The sequence below is a fragment of the Rhineura floridana genome, chromosome 2 (genome assembly GCF_030035675.1).
Source record: "Rhineura floridana isolate rRhiFlo1 chromosome 2, rRhiFlo1.hap2, whole genome shotgun sequence".
NCBI classification, from domain to species: Eukaryota; Metazoa; Chordata; class Lepidosauria; order Squamata; family Rhineuridae; genus Rhineura; species Rhineura floridana.
The window spans coordinates 227,519,602-227,535,382 of NC_084481.1; the positions used below are offsets into that span (position 1 = coordinate 227,519,602).

Consider the following 15,781-nt stretch of genomic DNA (forward strand, 5'->3'; position numbering starts at 1 on the left):
AATAAATGTACAATGTGAATGTGGCCCTAGACAGTTATGTATTCAGCATGTTTACTCTGCTTGTATTTAGTAGAAAAGGCTGAACACTTTGAAACTGTCCAGTTTGACTAATATTCTATTTGCAGTTGGCATCCATTCATCGTTGCTAATGACTTACGAAACGCAAACAGACGAACAGAACCCTGGAAAATTTTCCATCTCACATCGCGATGCCTAACTGTTCCTTTGTTTTCTCTCCTCCTGAAGATTGATGTCCTGGTGAACAACGGCGGCCGTTCCCAGCGTTCCCTCTACGTGGATACATCCATTGATGTCTACAAGGCTATAATGGAGCTCAACTACCTCGGCACAATCTCCTTAACGAAGCACGTCCTTGATCACATGATACAGAGGAAACAGGGGAAGATTGTCAACATCAGCAGCGTGATGGGCATCATGGGTGCTCCTTTGGCAACTGGCTATTGTGCCAGCAAGCATGCTGTGCAGGTAAGCAACTCTCTTCTAGGCTCCTACTGCTCACAGCCTGCTCTTGAGGCTGGTGAACAAGAGCTGGTGTACCCTTACGGCTAAGAGACTGAGCTGTGTATTGGGAAGTGCATGGATCAAATCTTGCCTCTGCTGTGGACTCACTAGGTGGCCATAGACCAGCTACTCTACTCAGACTTGGTAGCCCTCCTTCTGTAATATGGCGAGAAGGCAGCACGTGACACTACAGTTTGCCATGGCACAGCCTCGTAACAACAAACCATGGTTTGTTTCATTTAAATTTAGCCGTTCCCTCTGAGATTCATAAAGATTCCTTCCTCGTTGACCTTGGGGGAAGAGAATGAGATGCTAATACCTTTATCTACCATACTCTTGTCACCTGGCAGGGTTTCTTCAATTCTCTTCGGCCCGAACTTGTGGAGTATCCTGATATAAGTGTGATTAACATCTGCCCGGGGCCTGTCCAGTCACAGATCATACAAAATGTCTTTACTGAAGATGTCTCAAAGGTAAGTACGTGGAGACAACATAAAGAACAATCTTAACTGGCCTCAGAAAAGGCCATTTTAAAAAAAAGGAATATAGTTAAGTGCCATTATTGCTCTTTGTTGCTTGCTTTGATGTAGTGGTGACAGTGTAAGAACTGGCCCAGCACAGCTGCATAAGCAGCAGCTGCCATTGCTTAGGATGGGCATCTTTTTAGATGGATTGGGGGATTAGGGGAAATTCCCCAGGTTGCCCTACAAAGCCTAGATAGCTGTGTGTGTGTGTGTCAGCAACTCATTCAACAGCATCTTCTGTGGCGCGTTTCAGGTAAGGAAGATACCACCTTCCTGGGACTGTATCACTTCAGGATACAGGAGGGTCTCTGAATGCTCCCTCTCATTTTTTTTACACATATAGAAAATTAGCAAGTCTAGGACAAGGTTAGGATAGTTCAGGAGTAGCCAACACGGTGGCGTACAACTCCCATCATCCTCTACCAGTGGCTGGGGCTGATGGGAGCTGTAGTCCAAAACATCTGAAGGACACTACATTGGCTATCCCTGAGTTGGTTACCTTTCCATGGGCAGAGATTTTTGATGTTGTGGAAACATTTTGTTGTCTGGAGCCTTGTGCAGCTGTGAACTGGTGATGTGTGCCAGAAGCTTGATTTTTAAAAATATATTTTTATTAATCTTATTTCAGGCAGAAAAAGAAAATTTCAAAAGAAAAACAGGAATAACTCCATACATAGGAATCCTGAGGAGAATATACTCCAGTCATCATAGTATAAGAATATCTTGATTTTTAGAAAACAAACCATGAAAGCTAGGATTCTCAGGAATCTAATCAGTGCTCTGGACACAACTCTGATAACTGAGTAACCGTGAACCAAGATTTCTGGTAACAGGACAGGGAAAGTCCTTTTGCCCGAGATCCTGGAGATCACTTGTTGGTTAGTCTGACTCTGGCCTAGATGTCATCAACAGCACCTGAAGTTGTAGGCCTGTGTCTCAGCTATGCCTCTTCTGTATGAAGCAAAGATTCCCTGTGCGTAGTAAACAAGAATGTTTGGAAACCTTCTCCCTGACCTCTAGATGTCTATGCGCAGGGAATTTTGCAGCATGGGGAGCATTGCATCATTCCTGCAGTCTTTAGTGGTATAATCCAGACACTTATATGACTTCTGCCTTTGCAGAACTGGGCCTCTCCCTACATTTACACAGACTTACTGAGCTTTTTCAGACAATCATATTTATTTATTTATTGCACTTGTATACCGCCCCATAGCCGAAGCTCTCTGGGCGGTTTACAGCAATCAAAAACATTAAAACAATGTCAACAATAAGCCAAGACACAGTTAAAGTAGCTTGGTGGCCTACACTAGCTGCTGAGGCAGGCAGGCTATTTGCTAGATAAGACGGTGATCCAGTTAAGGAAAACAATAGATGCTTTACGTATCAACTCCTGATCTCACAATCCAGGCCTCATTCTTCATAAGCCTCACCTTGGGATAACTCTACACACTTCAGCCTTTTGCCTTCCAGAACTCTCCCTGGCCTTCGAGGCCCATCTCTCCACACACCTACCCCTCACATTAGGGCAGGGATGGGGAACCGATGGCCCTCCAGATGTTGTTGGACTCCAACTTCCATCAGCCCCAGACAACAGTGCCACAGGTTCCCCAAGCCTGGACTAGGGATTGCCTTTAAAGATACGCAAGGCACACAATGACTTTGGTACAAGATGAGCAAGCCTTGTTGAGCATGCACAAAACTCCAGTTTCTTCCTTTATGGTGGGAGCATACTAACCAGGAAGTCTTCCTTTAACTATAGTTTCCCATTACATCCAAACCAAGAAACCATGGTTAATGACTTTGGAACAAGCCAGCAAATGAAGCCATGGTTTGAGGTTGGTTTCATATCCTGGCTTGCTATGCAGCCATTAACCATAGGTTTCCTGTTTCACATGTCATGGAAGACTTCCTGGTTTGTTTGCTCACACAAAGGGGCTGCAGGCATGGCCAAAGGTTTCATTCATATCTCTGCTTATTAAACAGACATTTATTTATTTTATATTTTGCCTCCCATCACCACTGATTTCAGGCTGGGACAGAACAATTTAAAATACGACAATGAAAAAAAAAAAAGAGGTAACGTACACTTAAAAGTCATACTTGTCAATCCATCTATTAAAACATTACAAGGATATGATATGAATACGGCCATTGTAATAAATTCCCTGGGTGTACTGTAAGTGTTTGCTTTATTAAAACTGAGCATAAATGGTCTTTGTCCTGGAAGCAGCATAAGGCATTCCCATCCACCTCACTTGTATCTTGACTGTGAAGGCCTTATTGGCCTAGCAGGCCAGACCTTTATCTCCCTGCACCTTGTGGGCCAACTGTGACAGGTGGGCAGGACCACCCATCAATCATATATCATGTGATTGACAGATTGGTGGTCCCACTAATTTATCACAGTTGGCAGGCAGGCGTGGGGGAAGAGAGTGACCAAGCAGGACTGAACTCTTCACACATCAATTGATGTGTGGGGAGTTCAGTCCTGCTTTCTGCAAGGTTCAGGTATGGAAAAGTAACCCGTGGCTATCACACACCTAAATGAGCTCCCCACGATTGAACTCCCCACGTTCAAGCCTGCAAACTCTGCTGAGCTTGGAACATGAACTTTTGATTGAAGTCATGCTTGCTAAAATGTACAATGTAAGAACTAAAACTTTTTGCTTATAACTGCAGGTTAGGGATGGGATCTGTTGGCTGGTGCCGGTTCAAAACCGTTTCATCGACCTAACAGGCTAGCATTGATTCAACTTTGTTCCGTATCCGCTAGTCGCCGCTTTTACTGATCTGTGATTTTTTCCACTCAGAAAAAATATCAATATTAATATTGGCATTCTTAAAGGAAATATAATTTATCATTCTTACAATTAATTTTTTAGAGGCAGATTTTTTTTAAGTCCGTTTTCAAAAATAGCTGCAGAAATTTGCTACATTAAAATCCGATCCTCAGCAATTGAGAATAAGTGAATTAATGGAAAACTCAGTACCAAATCCAAATTGGGCACAATTCTAGTACATCCCTACTGCAGATACAGCATTGATTTGAAATACACAATAATACAAGGGACTTACTTGTAAGCAGGGGATTTAAATTTCCCCCCACTTATTCCCCCCTGCCTCCAATCTCCCCTCTATTCAGGTCAATGAAAATGTTGGGGACCAGTCTCACAAAATGTCAACTGCCCGTTGTGTCCAGCTAACTCTGGTTAGCGCAGTTAATGACGTGAAGGAAGCCTGGATCAGCGACCAGCCTTATCTGGCAGTCTGTTACCTCTGGCAATATGCACCTACTTGGGCGTGGTGGCTACTGAACCGCATGGGAAGGAGGCGAATCGAGAACTTCAAAAGTGGAGTGGTATGTTCTTCAAGCATTAACTGTCCTCGTATCACATTATCACTCTAGCCTATTGAACCAGAATGTCCGCTGAAGGCCTTTGAGTGCTGAAAAAGCACTAGGGTATGAATGCTAAGAACCAAGGCCTCTTGGTAGCACATGACTTCACCCACTCCTTTGCAATGCATTCTTGATCCCTATTGACTTGTGGGGTGGTTGCTGCTCTAGATAGGCTGCAATGTTCAGGTACATCTGTTTTTATTGGGGTTTAAAAATGAGGAATAAACAGGATCTGGCTTAGTGCTGTTTATCAGAAGTAGGATCAGAAAGAGAGGGCCTCTCATACCCTTGCCTTTGTAGAATTCATCCTTGCAAGGTATGTTTTCTGGAGTGGCTTTTCAAAGGCTGTAGTGGAAAAGGGGGGGCGCTAGGAGGATCCAAATGCTCTGACTGACTTTTTGGATCCATCCTCCAGCTCTTAGGTAGTGAAAGTGGTCTTCTTCTCTTCAACCCAGTTGAAAGTCCGTGTGCACCTTGGTGCTTCCACTTCTGGTAGTGGGAATGTGCTTTGAAGGAGGAATAATGCCATGGCAGAGCTACTGCTGCTTCCTAAGCCTTACAGCCTCACTGTGGCCAAGATAGGTGGTGGCGGCTTTTCCCCTACTTCCCACCCCCGCTACTGTGGTTGACGGCAGGGAATAACTAAGGGCTCCTTTGGCACCCTTGACATATCATCAGAACATGCCATTTTTCTCTCACCCCTGGTGGGACATCCATGACTGGCTTGCACCGTAAATGCCTTTACATCTATTTTCTGCTACGCTGTGGGCCACAGTGTGCAAAAAAAAAAATAATTGCTCTTCACAAGCTCCCACATCTACACTGCTTGTGCATGCAGTTTGAGGGTTGAAAGTATAAATGACATTAAGAGCAGTCGGGACCAAGACATGTCTTTGTGTTCACTGCAGGATGCTGATGTTTCTTACTACAAAAAGTCTTCTTAAAGGAATCTCTGGCCATGACCTTTTTCGCTGATGCCAGGAGGAGAAGGGGAAGCGCTTCTGCTTCAAGTACATTTTTCTTTGAAAAAGAAAAAAAAAGCCTGCCAAGGAATGAGGTTTCAGTATATAACCCAGCATAAGCTTCATACCTGTTCCACTCTTATTCCTGTCAATAAAAATGTCTGTATAGTGCTTGTTGATACATTGAGGTGGCTAGCCACAAAAAAGAAACCTTCACAACCTGGCCTTTTATGGTGCTATCCTGCTCCATACTAGGGGGACCAATCACATCCACACCCCTTCCCACAGCAGCTTCTCAAGCACTCTCTTGCAGACTTTAGTTATCCATTTACTCAGCGTTTCTACCTGGCTTCATCTTAAGGTCTCAGGTACAAAAATTGTGTTAGTTCTCAAGAAGGATCAGAAGCTTGTTATCTACTACCTCCACCTTATTACTGTATACTGCTAAGGCAGTGCTGTGCTCCTAAAGTGTTCTTCACACACTATATTTACATCTCTAAAGAAAAAGCACTTTGGTAGCAGTGGTGGCATAATTAAAAAATGTGTCATTTTTTATCCTTATGAGAACACGACTGTTCTTTTCCCACGTGACTACAATAATCAGAAGCTTTTGATCTTAACAGCAGTTTAGTATGACATTTAGGAACATAGGAAGCTGCCTTATACTGAGGCACACCATTGGTCCATCTAGCTCAGGGCTTCAGGCAGGGGTCTGTACCAGCCCTACCTGGAGATGCTTGGCCTTGAACGTGGGACCTTCTGCATGCAAGGCAGATGCTCCACCACCAAGCTATGGCTCTTCCCTATTTAAATCCTAAACAGTGGTTAATTAGGGCTGGTAAAGACAGAACTTCATAAGCTATAGTTTAAAGTTTGGATTCTTTGTATTAGCCATAGTTAAGACTAGCTATTGTTTCATAGAATCATAGAATGGTAAAGTTGGAAGGGGCCTATAAGGCCATCGAGTCCAACCCCCTGCTCAATGCAGGAATCCAAATCAAAGCATTCCCGGCAGACGTCCAAGTTCAAACAACGTAGCAAGCTGCAGTTAATTGGAAGCCTAAGTTTCAAAATTACTTGTGGGCAAGCCGGAGGGAGGAGGAGAAGAGAGGTCGCAGGAGGCGGTCAGGCTCATTCTCACTCAACTGTGGTTAGGTGTTGCATCCAAAGCAGTTTGCCTTCTTTCTGCTTTGTAACTGGGATACCTGATTGCATTTAAGTGGAAGATTAAGACAGTGAAGGGTAAAGGACAATTCCAACAAACATATAAAAAACCCCACGATATTTTTAGGAAAGGTCTACAATCCTTCTCACAAAAAATCCAATTCCACGTTCTACGGCAGTCATTCTAAAGCACTCCCGTAGAGGAAATATTACATGAGCGTTGTCCTTTCATCTAACATGTTAAAGGAAAAACTTGGGTCTCAAGCCTCTTCTTGCTATTGGGAATTCAGGTCCCAACCATTTCCATGTTTTTTTAGATCTGGGCCCCAATGGGAGAGCAAGCTTTTCCATCTGTCAATCTTACTGCAAATCTTACTCAGTTTGCTTCCACCAAAGTATTTGTATCCAATTTGCTATGCTTAACAAGGACTCTTGTTTGCTGAATAGATGTATATTAAGTGTTTCTTCAAGTTTCTTTTTAACAATACAAATAAAGCTATACAATATAAGAAGTGATAAAAACCAAGTCTCCTCTTTCAAAATCAGGAAAAAAGCCTTAATCTATGTACATTTTTGTACTAACCTGTGGTTTTAAAACACATATGCTGTGACCTGCCACTTCTAGTGCAAGTCACCTGTCGAGATACTGATTTTCAATTTATATTTTTAAAAAACCCACAGAATACATTAATGAGCTTATTGCCTGCATTAAGTCTTCACCCAGATCAAGTACCTCCCACTGTCAGCCCTGCAGGATCAGAGGTTCAAACACTTCCGGTGCTGAAAGAGACGTGCTCAAAACATTCCTGCCAAAAGAATGGCCTCTCCTGCCGCCGTCATCCTGTTTGGCAAGCAAGTTTTCCTTGCTACAAGAACAGTCACTCTAGTTAAGAACAGATAGGCAGTTTTTGTTTAAGAAACCAAGTGGCCAATGGTCAAGCTCTAGAGCAAAGGTACATGGAGAGGCTCACACGAATAAACTGGATAGCCAAGGGGAGGGTCTGCTGCTTGTATGGTCAGGTTCCTCAAGAGGATGGGATGCGCTTGGATACTGTAGCGTTCTTCATCATCATTAGTGGCATAGAGCAGCTCCCAAGAAAGATTTGCCCACTGTCCTCTGACAGCTTCGCTGTTCAGCTTCCCCACTTGTACTAGGAATTCCTGAAAGGTAAGGACTCTGCCAGTATAAACTCCCTGAAAAACAGACACATACATAGGAAATCATCTCTGTGCGCATGCACGTGCTGCTCACAGAAGACTTGGATCCAGCAGAGGATCAAGGTCTCCTGGATCAAAGGACCTTGCATCAGCAGAAGGATGCCACTGGACATAACCCTATAAGTCTTGGGGCTCTAAGCCATAACAGATCTTGCAAGGAGATTGCTTAAGTAGAGAAACTGGTTGTTTTTCAGGCCTCCAAGCCAGGTATTAGTTACAACAGCTGAATCCTCATTAAAAAAAATTTTTTAACTCCTCACCCAACAACTAAATAGCCTAATTCAAGCAATTTAGTTTTCGTCTAGAAATCTGTTTTGTTTTGAGAGGACTAGGGTTTGGGCTTTGCTGTAAAATTCATGCATGAAAAACAGTAAGAAATCAATGAAAAACCCACTTCTCACCACTTACCATATTAGGGTCATGCCCCAAGGAAAAAAGATACGGCTTTTCTTGTAAAACAGCTTGCTGCCACTTTTCTTCAGACACCACTCCGATGTACCAGTCATTTTCATATTCTTCAAGACAGTTTAGCAGTTCTTTGAAATTTTCAACTGGACCCAGGCTTGCTTTATCAACCAAAAGCTTAACTGTATATCTGAAAGAAAACCGTGCAAGGATGAATGCATAATGTAGAGATCTATATAGCAGTTTAAGAAAGGATACCTATAATAAAGCCACCCCAAGGGTATTCACGAGTGCCTGGAATTCCAGCGACACTTCCCTATGAATAATCACACGCAGAACAGAATTGATGACATAGTAAAGGTATATCTGCACCAGCTGATTTGGGGCATAAATCGCTTGTGTTCCGTGGTGCAGCTTTTTCAGCCTGTAACCTACAGTTCATTCCATGACTTGTCCTGATTAGTATTTTCTAATTCTGGTTTCTTAAACGTGAACACTACAGCCTCTTGAGTAGCCTTAGAATGATGCCCCTTGCGTTCACTTCATCAGTGGTTTCAAACTACACCCTCATCCAAATAATACTGGAATTTTGTGCGTTCTCCAGGCAGTATGCATGTTCTCCAAGAAACACACTCTTGGTTTCTATTTTTACTAGGCAAGCTGTCTAAATTTATGCACCCCAGAGAATGTACAAAAATGCAGTTTGGATATGCAAGGCTCACTGAAATTAAGTCCTATCTGATCCGATACCTGTGGACAGAGGCGTCAAACAAGGATGCCTCTTAGCTCCCCTGCTCTTTAATTTGTTTCTAAATGATATCATTCCTTTTTTATCCGGACCTCAATTTTTCTCCCCCTCTATCGGCCGAAGGAAAATACCGACACTTCTCTATGTCGACAATATGGTCCTTCTTTCCCTAGTTCCAATCGGACTTAGAAAGATGTTGAGATCCCTACAGTCCTATTGTTATAAGGAAAAACTCAACATTAATTATGATAAAACCAAAGTTTTGGTTTTTGGGAAAAGATTCAAAGGACATCGCTAGCATATAGCTGATCATCAGTTAGAACAACCTCGAGAATTTAAATACCTGGGTATTTATTTTTCAGATACCCTTTCCTGGCAATATCACCGACAATATATTAAATCGCACGCGGTTAAGACAATAGGGACAATTTTAAAATTTTCTCGTCCTGTCGGGGGCGGTCAGATTCACCCTACTTTAAAGATCTTTAAAGCAAAGGTGATCCCACAAATCCTATATGGAGTAGCCGTATGGGGCTGGGATTATAATATCGTAACAGCCCTGGAAACTATACAAAATAGTTTTCTCAGGCGCTTGTTATCTCTCCCTGTGGGAACCTCTGCAGCGATGACTCGAATTGAGACGGGCTCCCCCCCACTGATGGCTCTCATACATTTTACCCTTCTGAAATTTTTGAGAACACTCAATGGGCCCCAGCCCGGGACATTATTACAATTATGTTTTGACCACCCATTCGCTTCTATCTTATGGCGCTCTAAATTAACTAAACTGCTATCAACTTACCACCTTTTAGAGCAGGATTTCAACGCAATGCCAAATAATAAATCTCTACGTGAATACATATTCCTCCACTCTATGAACCAGGATAGGCTATCCTCCATCAACTCAAAGGTATCTCCTTGGTACTGGCGATTTAAGCTTGACCCCCACTGCTCTACTTATCTCCTTCAACCAATACCCCTTGTCCTTAGATGGGCGTTTACAGCCCTACGTTTTTTCTCCTTACCAAATGCGGACAGGGAAGGTTGACTAGCCGGTGTCCCTAAGGACCAAATGAATTGTGTCTGTGGCTCACCCTCGGCGGAAGACCTTCCCCACATTTTGCTCTACTGCCCAATTTATACTCAGCCCAGAAATAGATTTCTTAGTAAATGGTTAGAAATCCCTCAGCTTGATTCACTTGATGAAAAAATCATTTTTTAAATGTCAGATCATAACTTGGAAGTAACCCACAAAGTAGCTCTTTTTGTAATAGCAGCAAGAAAACTTAGGGTCAATTGCATTGCCCTTCGAGATATTACATAGGCAAGTTCTCTTACATGAGATCCCCGCTTAAATGCTTCCCTTTTAAATGTCTCCATTTGATTTTAAAGTATTGTATATGTATTGTTTTAATTTGCGTTGGCCTTTGGTCCTGCAAACAAATCAATAAAGTAAAGTAAGTAAAGAAATTAAGCGTACTGACTAGGAAATGTGCACATTTGCCTCTTCATGGTCAGCATTCTTTATAAGCCATGTTGAATGTGCACAAGGGCCAGGTGTTACGCACATTAGCCATTCATGAGACCCCTAACATATGCATGTACACACACACACCTCTATGGCAGGGGTGGCTAAAGCCCAGTTTGGGGGCCTGATCCGACACAAAGCAATTTCTTCTGACCCCCCAAGACCACAGATTTTGATGGCAGCAAAAGTAAAAAAAAGTAGCAGCACAGGTGTGTGTGGAACCCAGTGCTCTGATGCAGATGCAAATTGCCCCTTCCCCAGTTATTACAGCAATCATATGGTGAGTAGAAAGGGAGTGATAACATATATAGGTGTGCATGGACACACATACCCTCAGCTGTGTTTGTACATGCATGAGCAAGTGTGAAGCGGCTACACCCACACTGGCATACAGGCCCCTGAAGGATGAACATGGCCCTCAAGCCAAAAAATGGTCAGCTGACCCTGCTCTACAGGAACTATCAAGAATGCCATTTCCTATCCTAGTTACCTGAACCCTTTCAGTGCTAGCTGAAACAGCTCTTGCTTTCCTATTAGCCAGTCCAGACACACTGACCAGGGGAGGCCTCCATTGTAGGCTCTGAATATGTGAGTGGGAGAGGGAAGAATATCCTCTAATCCAAACACTGCAGCGTAACAGGACAGGACACACTGGGCATACGAGTCTTTCAAAGCAGTGTCTTTAATAAGGTCTTCAAGTAAACCTGAGGGATTTTCTTTCAAGTGAAAGAAATCTAGCTGCCGAAGGCCAAAATGGTACCAGTCTTCTGGAAACCACTGCTTCATTTCATGGAGTTTGGCAAGAGGTAAGGGCAGAGTTCTCCACTCTTCAGGAATGCTTAAGAGTTCAGAATAAGAATTACTAAATTTAATAGGAGGCAAATCCATCACTCCCTGTTGTTTTCCAGTGTCTACAGCAGGAAGACCAAGAACAACAGCTTTGTAGAGTTTATTCACATTGGTTGCTTCTGGTAGTTCAGCTTCTGTGGTGTGTATTTCAACTGAACCTGGAACAGAAAAGAAAGGTCTTGGTGTACTTCCTCGTGATGCCATTTCTCTTACTTTGGGTGCTTTTTTGCTGGGTTCAACATCAAAAAGGTTGCTATCATCAGTCCACTCGTCTGTTGATTCCACGCTGAAGCCATCATCATCTTTCCAGGAGTTTGGACTTTCCATTGCCTTGCTTAAAGCTTCAGGAGGCTTCACTGGAGGCAAGTCTTGCTTCAATCTGGGTTTTATTTCAAGAGTCCTATGTGTTTTTGACTTCTTATAGCAGTATTGGACTAACAACCATAAGATGATTTTCAGAAAGTCATCTTTCAACTGCCTCCGGTTCTCAGGTGAATCAATTATTCCAGACAAGACGTTCCTGGCATCTGAATAGAGTTTCACAGGAAGAACATCACAAGGTGTTAGAATATTCCCGCAGTGATGGTTGAGGGAAAGAGTCTGACTGCATTCTTCATGTTCAAAGGCCATTTCAAAAATTTCATCAACTCTGTGAGCTTCAGCAGTATGGCAGGAGGTTTCCTGCAATTCTAACCCCTGAAAATAAAACCGACAAAAAAAATCAGACTAGGAATTCAAGTATTTATACAGACAAAGAAAGAGAAATACCTTATCTCAGTTCAGATGGTTCTCCAAATCCCACTTTGCAGGCCCACTTCAAATCATGGTTTTAAAGGGTAGCATTTACCAAAATTCAGCTGTTTGGACATCACATTAAACATCTAACTGGAGCTGAGGTAGGACGCTTGTGGCCCTCCATATATTGTTAGACTACAACTCCTATCAGCCCCAGTCAACATGACCAAAAGTTAGGGATGATGGGAGTTACAGACTGGCAACATGTGGAGGGCTACAAGTTCCCCATTAGTAGGCTGGAAGATAAACTGAATTGGGTTTTCTGCAAATTTCCACCTCACAAATGACATTATTCCTCAATTTCTTTCTCTTTTGTTTTTAAAACACAAAAATGGCAGAAAGACTCTACATTAGCTAAATATCACAATCTAAGCACTGAGTATTTATAGTATCCGCCTTAATGGAACAAAGACAGCGTTCTCTTACAGCCAGATCTTCTGTGTGAGTACCAGTCTTTGGAGCTGGATAAAAGCCCTACAACTCTAGAGGAGGGGGAGAATTTGTTTTTGCCTGTTCCTCTTCCCCCCACCCTCTACAATGCACCTACAGAGGAAAAGGGGGAAATGGGCAAAAATTTCTTTCCCCCTTCCTCCAGGGATTGGATATTCCTGTAAGCAGAGTTCTGCCCTAGGGTAGTCTGGATCCAATCCTGACACACTGAACACTTTCTCTTTTTTTTACTTTATGCTTCCTTGTGTCACTTTAGTAGAAAGGTAGTTAATACCCCATGAAAATTATAGTGACCTACTGCTGCAGGAAGGAACCAAGAAAAGAACTATTATCCTTGACACAGTGGTGGTACAAGATAGGCTTAGCCATAGTCACCTTAATGTTTAGACAACAGTAAGTGAAGCCTCTTTCTAACACAAGGATCCATACCAGTCTGTCTTGAAATCGGCACAAGTAGTGAGATCCAGGTGAACAGAGCCCTTTTGAAAGAACGCCCCCCCAAAAAGGATTAATTTCTGCTGTAGCATTTTATTTTGTTGAACAGTTATCTTAACAGAAAATAAGATTATGGTTATTGTCTGCAAAGAAAAACAGGATAAAAATAATAAACTAATACATCAGGCTACATGACTGAGAAAGAGTGAAGTTCAGCTGTACTACTGCAGCTATGACAGTGACATCGGAGCCTATATAAACACATCAGCATGGAGTTACTGTTTGCCATTCTGAAAAATGTACAATTAAAAAAACAGGTCACACCCTCATGCACATGGCACCCCCTCCCCCCAAAACTGCAGAGGTGAAAACTGTTGTGGACTGGTTACAAACGAAGGATGCTAGACGAGGAAGACTGGAGATGAGTGGATGTCATGAGCTTTCGTTGAAGTTTTCTACTTTGAAGAAATGGTTGTTTTCTTTAACATAAATGCAACCTCAGAACAGAGCATTTCCATCAGTGGACACAGTGGTGTCAAATGGATTAACAAATCCCACCTTTAATGACTACAGGGAAGGGTAGCCACATTAAGGGTAACTTTTTAATATGTTTATTGGCAATATTGTACAATATAGCACTTCAAACAAACAAGAATATAACAAAGAAGCGAAACAGTAAGAAAACATAACCTGTTCAACAATCCAAATGGCAATAAAAGAGAGTTAGATGATGGGTAGGGCAGAAGTGGAAGAAGTAGAATATCAAGCTGTCATCACAGAGTCCCGCCAAAAAGGATAATTGTTGAGGGCAGAATTTTACTAGCTGCAACTTTTCGAATCACCTCAGCATGAAAGAGAGGAATCTGTTCTGAACAACTATTAATCACAGCTATACTATTACAAAAAACAGTCAGAGTCCCATTACTGAATCTAACAACCCTATTTTGTTGTAAACTCCATTCTCTTTCCCTGACACAACCTCAGGGGTTTGAGGCACATTAGATGTTAGCCGACTGCATACCACTCATTAGTAAATTCAGGCATGCCCAAATTATCTCAGCTGGCACAGTTAAAACTTTCAGAGGGAAGTGTAATCTAAGAAACCTGTGTAATCTAAGAAACCTGCAATTACATTAGTTAAAATTTAAAACAACCTTTTCTATCCTGCTGAGCGGACAGAGTGCATTCTCTTGCTAACATTTTTGTAAAGGTTTTCTTAATTGTGCTTAGCTGCCAAAACTAATAAAATACACCTTAACCTTAAAACATAAAGTGATATCCTGCTAAGACATGCCTAGTCAAAGCCTCTCCCATTAAAGACAAGGTAATTTTTTTCCGAGAATCAATTTTTAAACTCATTTTAATCCCCAAGGCATACATGCCCTAGCGCTGCACTTTCCAACATGACCAGAAGAGGTTTCATACCGCATTTCTGCCCTTACTATTTATTTATTTATTATTTATTGAATTTCTTAGTCGCCCATCTGGCTGGCTATCCAGCCACTCTGGGCGACGTACAAAATAAACATCCAGATACAATAAGCGTTAAAAATCTGGAAACAAGAATAATAAAATCTAGCCCACCCCAAAAGCCTGCCTGAAGAGCCAGGTCTTCAAGGCCCAGCGGAAACTCATTAAAGAGGGGGCATAGCAGAGATCATTTGGGACAAAGTTCCACAGGGTGGGGGCCCCAATTGAAAAAGCCCTCTCTTACCTTAAGAAAGGACCCTCCGTGGCGCAGAGTGGTAAGCGGCGGTAACGCAGCCAAAGCTCTGCTCACGGCCGGAGTTCGATTCCAATGGAAGGAGGAAGTCGAATCTCCGGTAAAAGGGGTCGAATCTCCGGTAAAAGGGGTCGAGATCCACTCAGCCTTCCATCCATCCGTGGTCGGTAAAATGAGTACCCAGCATATGCTGGGAGGTAAAGAAAGGCCGGGGAAGGAACTGGCAATCCCACCCCATATATACGGTCTGCCTAGTAAACGTCGCAAGATGTCGCCCTAAGAGTCAGAAACGACTCGCACTATAAGTGCGGGGACACCTTTACCTTTACGTGACCTTAAGAAATTCCCAGCATACCTCCCTGTACCCCCTCAATGTCAAATCATCATGAACACTAGCACCAAAGCCATCAATAGTGTGACAGAACACTCTTCTTATATAGAACATGCCTATAGTATACATCTGTTTACGCCAGAAAGTAATTTTCCAGATCTGGGAGCCACAACAGGGCAGTGTCACTCCGCATACATTCAGAAGCCCCCACTCAGTCACAGCAGCCTTTAGAGGCCACAGCTGCTACAGCCAGCTAGAGACTTCTGGATATGCAGGGGCCATTTTACAGGCTCTTGTATAAACTGGTCTCATGGGTCAAGTCCCCTCCTTAAGAAGACCTCCCTGGACCCAGAAGGGTTAAACAACTATTGCCCAGTGGCAAATATCCCCCTTCTAGGGCAAAGTGCTTGAGAAGGTAGTAACAGTTCAGCTTCAAGCATGCTTGGAGGAACCAGATTACTTGGATCCATTCCAATCTGGCTTCAGGCCTGAACATGGCACGGAAACTGCCTTGGTCGCCCTGGCTGATGACATCTGTCGAGGGAGAGATAGGGGGAATGCAACCCTGCTCGTTCTTGACAGAGAAGACTTGGCCACAGTGCTCCATGCTCTGCTAACTTCCAGATTGGATTATTGCAATGTACGTGAGGCTGCCCTTGAAGATGACTTGGAAACTTCAACTGATCCAAAATGCAGCCACCATATTACTGGTGGTGGTTCCTTTTAGAAC

The 15,781-nt window shown here is 42.9% G+C and overlaps 2 protein-coding genes across 6 annotated transcripts in view; one reads left to right on the forward strand and one right to left on the reverse strand.

Moving 5' to 3' along the window:
• LOC133377773 (dehydrogenase/reductase SDR family member 7-like) overlaps positions 1–7,091 on the forward strand; it is a 40,572-nt gene extending 33,481 nt beyond the window's left edge. The window contains exons 4-7 of the mRNA XM_061612429.1: positions 247–486; positions 873–995; positions 4,189–4,404; positions 5,352–7,091. Of these exons, the coding sequence (XP_061468413.1) occupies positions 247–486; positions 873–995; positions 4,189–4,404; positions 5,352–5,387 (615 nt within the window). The 3' untranslated portion in view covers positions 5,388–7,091. The remainder of the gene's footprint in view (positions 1–246; positions 487–872; positions 996–4,188; positions 4,405–5,351) is intronic.
• LOC133377771 (pecanex-like protein 4) overlaps positions 921–15,781 on the reverse strand; it is a 30,285-nt gene continuing 15,424 nt past the window's right edge. For all 5 annotated transcript variants that reach the window (XM_061612423.1, XM_061612425.1, XM_061612424.1 and 2 more), the window contains 4 exons: positions 12,938–13,041; positions 10,959–12,013; positions 8,196–8,382; positions 921–7,763 (listed from right to left, as the gene is read on the reverse strand). In XM_061612423.1, the coding sequence (XP_061468407.1) occupies positions 7,512–7,763; positions 8,196–8,382; positions 10,959–12,013; positions 12,938–13,041 (1,598 nt within the window). In that variant the 3' untranslated portion in view covers positions 921–7,511. The remainder of the gene's footprint in view (positions 7,764–8,195; positions 8,383–10,958; positions 12,014–12,937; positions 13,042–15,781) is intronic.